This window comes from Sinocyclocheilus anshuiensis, unplaced genomic scaffold (assembly GCF_001515605.1).
Source record: "Sinocyclocheilus anshuiensis isolate Anshui unplaced genomic scaffold, SAMN03320099.WGS_v1.1 scaffold1289, whole genome shotgun sequence".
Classification (NCBI taxonomy): Eukaryota; Metazoa; Chordata; class Actinopteri; order Cypriniformes; family Cyprinidae; genus Sinocyclocheilus; species Sinocyclocheilus anshuiensis.
In genome coordinates, this window is record NW_015549731.1 from 746,213 (window position 1) to 753,828 (window position 7,616).

The 7,616-nt window shown below is 36.3% G+C and overlaps 1 protein-coding gene across 2 annotated transcripts in view; it reads left to right on the forward strand.

Annotated features, from left to right (window-relative positions):
- LOC107660819 (T-cell leukemia homeobox protein 3-like) overlaps positions 1 to 4,082 on the forward strand; it is a 10,393-nt gene extending 6,311 nt beyond the window's left edge. Inside the window, exons 3-6 of one of the 2 annotated variants that reach the window (XM_016450240.1) lie at positions 874 to 1,111; positions 2,893 to 2,937; positions 3,065 to 3,245; positions 3,756 to 4,082. In XM_016450240.1, the coding sequence (XP_016305726.1) occupies positions 874 to 1,111; positions 2,893 to 2,937; positions 3,065 to 3,245; positions 3,756 to 3,767 (476 nt within the window). In that variant the 3' untranslated portion in view covers positions 3,768 to 4,082. Of the gene's footprint in view, positions 1 to 873; positions 1,112 to 2,892; positions 2,938 to 3,064; positions 3,282 to 3,755 lie in introns of those variants that run through there. The other variant, XM_016450242.1, reaches the window with a different exon arrangement.
- Positions 4,083 to 7,616: the final 3,534 nt, after the last annotated feature.

Genomic DNA, 7,616 nt, shown 5'->3' on the forward strand with positions numbered 1-7,616 from the left:
TATATATATATATACTTTTATAAAGTGATATAGTGGCATAGTGTCAAATTGGGCTAGCATCTAGGAAAGGTGTCAAACTGTTCATATCAGTTATTCACAGCTGCTTCTACTAACATTAGTAGGGGGAAAACATGAAGAAGGGGAAAAGTGAAAGAAGCTAATATAATGCATACAAAGAATTCTGAATGCAACAATCAAGACCTCTGTTGTAAAACCATGAATAATGGATAAACAATACAGAAGGACTGAATGAGAAAAGAGCCTGGGTTCACTGCTGCCAGCACTTTGTGCGATATAAACCTGGGCTGAAATACAATTTGTCCGTGTATGTGCTGAAGTTAAAGGTGATGGACATCATGACCTCCATTTTAAACGCTATGTTCCGTTCAGGAAAACTGATCACAAATATAAATCACATAAAACGGCAGCGCATTGTTTAAAACGTAGGCTATTTAAGGTTCTAAGTGCGCGTCGAAAGATCGCGTCATCGATATTATTTATTTTGATGTTTGTTTTTATCTATCAATCTAATTAAATACATATTTCAGAATAGGCTCAGAAAGACCACCACATTAGGAATGATCCTTCTGGCGTTTGTTTGTTTCTGCCCTACTGACCATGAATTTACTTCCACTGTTATGACGGTAGGCTATCTAGGCTACCTGATGCCATTAAGATTTCAAAAAATACATTAAAGACATTGAGGATGAAATCGAAACCTTTGTAATAACGTTCACTATTTTAATCAAAATTGCAAGACCTTCCAAATTATGTTGTTTTACATAAATCATTAGTGATTGAATATTATTCTTTTCAGTGTTATTGAATGCAAATATTTTTCACTTATACTCACGCCTAAATCCTGTTTTTCAGCTGCTCTTTCACCGTTCTCCGTGACACGACGGATCGGTCATCCGTACCAGAACCGAACTCCACCGAAACGGAAAAAGCCCCGCACGTCGTTCAGCCGCGTGCAGATCTGCGAGCTGGAGAAACGCTTCCACCGGCAGAAGTATCTGGCGTCCGCGGAGCGAGCCACGCTCGCCAAGGCCTTGAAGATGACAGACGCTCAGGTCAAAACCTGGTTTCAAAACAGAAGAACAAAATGGAGGCGAGTGTGAATCCAAGGCTTTCAAGTTATTTCTTTATGTTGGCAATACCTGATTAGATATAATTCCCGATAGCAGCTAATTTAGGCAGAACTGAGCTTAAGAGAAGAGGGCATTTAGGGCCTAATGGAAAAATACTACTGTAAATTTGCAGAGGTTTGCTTTATGTTTATTTATTTTACATTGGACACCAATTGCCTTGACCAAGCAGAAACGTTCATCTCTTAAAACGCTCTGTGGAAACTTGCTGTCCATGCAGTACTGAAGCTATACTTCTGAATAATTGAGAGCATGTCCATCCTTTCCCCATAACCTACTCAACCTTTTGCTGTTGGCTTTTTTGGAGCAAATAAGTGCCCAATCTAATTAAGAGCTGGCTTACTTACCTTTGGTTTTACCAACAGGCTGCAATAGGCAGAGGAGAGAGCTGGCTGAAGGTGACTTATTTATAATGAAGCTGAGTCATGGCCTTTAACAAATAAAAAATTATTATGGTTGCTTCAGTATGCCTACTCATCAATATTTATGGGGCTCAACTTAATTCAGCAATTATCTGCATCTGCTGAAAGCTGCTGGGAAACATTCACTAGTGCGGTCACTTGCTTTTAGATGCCCTATAGGAATGAAATTCTGGTAAATCTTACCTCACAACTGGATACCAACCAAACCTGAATATCAATAGCAACACAGAGAACTATTTATTTCATGAATGCATGAAATCATACAGCCTAATAATGACTTCATCTTCCATGACAAAATCTGTCCACCGTGAGGGTCTAAATCGTTGCTCCTTACCTGCCGCCCAGCGTCCAGCACACGTCACAGCTAAATGCATCACTGTAATGTGATTGCACTTGGCTCATTTGATTACAGGCTTGTTACCCGTACGATCGACACACAAATACATCCTTCATTCTCAAAGTGTCTCTAGACTAGCTGAATATTATACATCACAACAAAACTGGAAAACCTGGAGTGAAATGCAACACACATTTGTTTCTAGCTGTTTCTGCTCACTTTTTCCATGCTGTTAGTGATCACACTTGAACCATTTATCATTTTTTAAGATGACAAATTACCCTAATCTAAAAAAAAGTGGAAAAAATGAGCTATCTTTAACCTTAAAATACATTTTGTTGATGCAAAAAATGAAAACAATACAATAAAATAAAAATAGAAAAAAATTAATTCACGTTGCCTGACAAAACTATTTTCATTTGCTTGTTTCTTGTTGCTCCCTCTATGTTTCGAAATCATGCTTTCTGCATGTGCCTTTCAACATTTAAAATGAAAAAAAAAGAAAATCTACATTTCTTCATTCAAATTAAATAAACTTTTGGTGACAGTTCACCCAAAAATTGCAATTCTGTCATCATTTATTCACCCCATGTCATTCCAAACCATATGACTTTCTGTCTTCATAGGTTTTTTTGTTTTTGTCCATACAATGAAAATCACAGTGACACATGCCATGAAGTTAATGATGGTAAAATTAAATTTTTTGAATGAACTATCCCTTTAAGTTAATGCAGTTGGTAGAAAGATTAATCATTTTTGATCTATCAAAGTACATATCAGATCCCCGGACCAATAAAATAGCATTTAATCATTGTTTTGTCATGTACTGTTATATAATAATACTCACATCTTTACTGCTGACAGCTCCAATAGGCTCCTCATGTGTACATTCAAGGCATTATTAAATGTACAGAACCATTAACATTTATGTGTTTCATTCAAAATGATTTTAGTCATAACGCACACATTGTTATTTTTCACAAAGGCATGACATCTCTTTTGTGTATGCGGAGAACTCAGATCTCTCAAGGTAATTAAAACCAGCCTAGAACCTGCACCAGTTAAACATGTTAGTTGACATAATCTGCTTTTGTATTTGAAAAGGGTCTCTGTCACTGCACATCATGTTGACTTCAATCATGCGTCTCTGATGACAGGAGGCAGACCGCTGAGGAGAGAGAGGCTGAGCGACAGCAAGCCAACCGTCTGATGCTGCAGCTCCAACAGGAGGCCTTTCAGAAGACCTTGAGTCAGCCGCTCCAACAAGACCCTCTCTGCATACACAACTCCTCGCTTTACGCCCTGCAGAATTTACAGCCTTGGGCAGAAGAAAACAAGGTGACGTCCGTCACCTCAGTCGCATCTGTGGTCTGACCCACAACTCTCATGTCTGCTAGTTAACTGAGAAAGGATTTTATAGGATGCCAATTAGAAGTTAATTTAGGCGGATCTCTGACATTCTCGCTTGGACTCACTTCACGAGCATCTGTACGAAGCATACGTTTTTTTTTGTGAGATGATAGAAGAGATCTAGCTTTGCAAAAACATCTTTTCCACTCATATATGGAAAGATTCTATTCAATTTTGATAATTTTTTAACAGGATCAGCTTTGAGACTGTGATTAAAAACCACTAGAAAAACCCAATAACAGATTAAACCCAACTGTATTTTTGTGTATTTGTTTGTCTTTTTCAGAAATATGCATATTTAAGTCTTGGCATGGAACAAAAACCCTAATGTATTCCCATTTAAAGTGGAATCACAACAAACACAAGCACATCAAGTTCGCATTTTCATTCCCATCTAAATCTGACTGGTCATTTGCATTCTCGTTCCTCTTTCTTCAGCTACCCATCTAAGAGAGGGAGGGGCTTTGTCCTTTCAAACCCAAAACGGCAAAGCTGTCTGATGAATTTCACCCATCAAGACTGCTGTTCGTCTACGTGCCATTTGGCATCAAGGAGACTGACTCAACCCCAGACTCGTTCATTCTTGTTCTTTTTTTTTTTCCCCTTTGGACTTTGTAAGATGTGTTTGTGATGCATGTTCTCTACATTTCCTGTATGAAGAGATGAACTAAAAACTGTTAGTTCTGTCAAGCTGGAGTCCTTCCTAAAACGCACTTTGGAAGCAATTACGAAGGCGCTTTCTCTGGATTCTTCATGGCGTGACATTTAAAGGTGTTTTATATTAAAAAGAATTGTGACTTCTAAAACTTCTGTTTCATCCTTTGTAAAATTAATTTCGAATAATATTAAAGGTGAAATGTGCCATTTTTGCACAAATAAGATAAAATAGCAGAAATAATGATCAAACAGGTAGTAAAATCCAACACTCTCAAAAATAATGGTTCTTTATTGGCATTGAGCTTCCATGGAATCTTTCCATTGCAGAAAATGTTCTTTATAGCGGAAAACGCTCCTTTAGATTGTTTGTTTTAAGGATTGTTCACTGAAAGGTTCTTTGTGGAACCAAAAATGATTCTTCTTTGGCATTACTTTGTAAATGCTCTGTTGGAAGTTTGGAACCTTTATTTTTAGGAGTGTAAACTCATGCAATTGGTTGAGCCAATGTCGCCATATTGGGCTGAAATCAAACAACAAATGGCTTATTTTAACATTGATAAAAAAACATGCCACTTTACATTTTACTACCTATATTTAGCCCAAATCATCATTCATTGTCAACTTGTAAAAACCTGTTGGTGAGAACCTTTGAGTACAGTTTGTGTACAAAAAACAGAGTCCTTGACAAGTATTTTGAAAGCATTCATCACCCATGTCCACCCAGACACCGTAGGGGCGTAAACAACTGATGGGATCTCTGTGAGCCAAGACAGCAGTCAAAACAGCAGTTTCCTCATTGGTTACCACAGCAGAGTGATATCCACGTAACACAGGGAGGGGACGTGGAATCATAGCAGTTTTATTCGCAGTAAATGAGCCTTTACATTCTATTCCACACACGACTGCATCTCCCAGGAAATGCTAAAGCGCTAAACTGATTACAGCGCTCTACAGAAAAGAACCAGCAGTGAACAAACCACAGACTGGGAACACAGCTGGAAAACATGCATTTTTCAACAGGAACAATCATTCTTCTGAATTTGTGTGATTAGCCCATTTTAAAATTCATTACAAATAATCATTTTCCAATTTTGCTCTCGGGAAAGCGAATTAAACATTAAAATCTTGTAAACTGTTTCTGAAATTACTGAAGACATTCAAATTAAACACTTTTTTAAATAGATTTTTAATAAAATGTTATTTGTTTCAGGTAACCTAAAAAAATGATTTTTGTGTTGTGATGTCGAAATAAACTACTTTTATCTAAATCAAAAATAATTCAACATGATCAAATTAATCTGACCAAATCAGGTTGCTAACTAAAGTCAGATGAAGTAGAAATAGCTTCTCAATTTAACTTGTTAGCAATATATACTTTTTGGGTGGATTTTCTTATTTTATTTGAAATAAATCAGTAATTTTATTCAGCAAATACACGTTAAAATGATAAAAAGTCACAGTAAAGACATTTATAATGTTACAAAAGATTTCTATTCCAAATAAAATCTGTTTGAACTTTCTATTCATCAAAAAAAAAAAAAAATCCTGAAAAAAAGTATTTTAGTTTCCACAAAAATATTATAGTACAACTGTTTTTTTTTCTCCACATTGATGATAATTAAGCAGTAAATCAGCATAATAGAATGATTTTGTGATTCTGAAGACTGGAGTAATGTAAAATAAATAAAAGTAAAATAAATTACACTTTAAAATATATTACAAAGTGTTATATTAAATTGCCATAATATTTCATAATATCTTGGTGAGCACAAGAAGCTAAAGTATAAAGTATATAATTATGAAGTACACTTTCAAAAACATTTGAAAAAATAAGTATAATATATTAAGTAATGTATACACTCAGAAAAGTCCACAAAAACACAGTCCAGTGTACTGTTATAATTAAGGAGCATTTTTACAGGTGTTTTACCCGTATTTTGAATTATGCATTGCATAAACGGTAAAATTTATCAGCCTATACCATAAGCAAAATAACAGTTTGACAACTGTCTGTTTTAGCCATCACGCACAGATTTGTTTAGCCAAGATTGATTCCCTCTCGCCTGATTAAGATCCTGTCAGTGTGAGTTGGTTGCTGCGGTGACGCCTCTCCAACCCTCATTTCCTCTGTCAGTCTTCCAGCCGCTTTCATCTTCCTGTCTATTCTGCCATTGCGACGTGACTTGGCTCATTTTGCTGAAATTCCTTTCGGCCTCTGTTTTCGAAAACTCTATTGTGTTTGGCCACAGGTGCTCTGAGCCTCTCTTTCTGCTGATGTGCCTTTGTTTTTTGTTTTTTTTTGCCCTATCTACCTGAGGGCCCTCACCTCATCCAATAAAATGTTGCCACACAAGATGAGCAAGAAGCGAGAGGTTAAAGTATCACACTTCCTATCTCACTCAATGTTCCTAGACAGGCTCCTGTTTATCTCACAGACGCTACAAACCAATGTGACCTACGGCCTCCACTTTTTCATAATAAGTCTGCTATTTCAGATTGCATCGATGCTTTCAAACTCTTGAATGAAATGTCTTGGTGTGCTGAAATTAGACTGTCTTGACATATTTATTTGTATTGTTATATAGAGGCAGTGATATGTCTAGTCACTAAAATCTTCCAAAAAAATTCTATGAAACCCAACAGTTCTTTATAACAAGAAAATAATAGAGAATTATGTGACACTCATACAATTTAAAGTAGCATAATAAGACTTTTTCCACAGCATCTGTGGAACAATCTCTACCAAATGCCAGGCCGTTGAAAGCATCAACACAGTAAAGCACAACACAAAAACATCTGATATACCATTAGTTTTACTGACACATCTAAATGGCTGATCTGCTCATCTGCGTTTGTGAAAATCAGATAACTGGTTCTCTTCCAGAAAGAGATAGAGGTCTGCAAAAACATTTCTGTCAAAGCGAGAAGTTGGGAAAACATTTGAAAACAGAAATTATCATTACTAAAAAGTACAAATTACCTATGAACTTTGTAAAGCCTGACAGATGAAATAATAATCAGATTAGTCTAGTTTTTTTTTTTTTTAATGGAACATTTAAGTGAGAATAAGAAGCTCATACCCGAGGAGGAAAAAACACCTATATTTCATTTTGAGGCCAAACCGAGCAAAAATTTGCAATTTGGTGCAGATGTTGTTATTTGCATGGCCAAAAATAAGATGAAATTCGGACTGTCATGTAAATCAATGAGATTTTTTTATAACAGTATTACAGACAACTTACATAATATGCATATAAAAAATAGCTGTCGCTCTATTTCTACCAGTCATACTTTATGTCTTAGTAGATGATATTTAAATTCTACTAAGATTTTAACTATATATACAGAGCCGATCCTCCCTATATACGCAAAATACGCAAGCTGCGTAGGGCCCCCCGAAACACCAGGGGGCCCCGTTGCTCTCAAAGATGATTTAATTTTTGTTTTGTTTTTGAATTTGGCCAGCGGTTATGAAAACATGAATGATTATTTCTTTTAATGTGGTGCGCTGTCGCCCTTTCTAAGTAAAAATCAGTCAAATCAGGTAGGCTAATGTGAATGTCGTACAATCTTGCTCGAGACTAAAAACAAGTTGAAAGCGTACCGAGCCGCGGAAGAGACACTGTTTCTCAAGCACTTTCA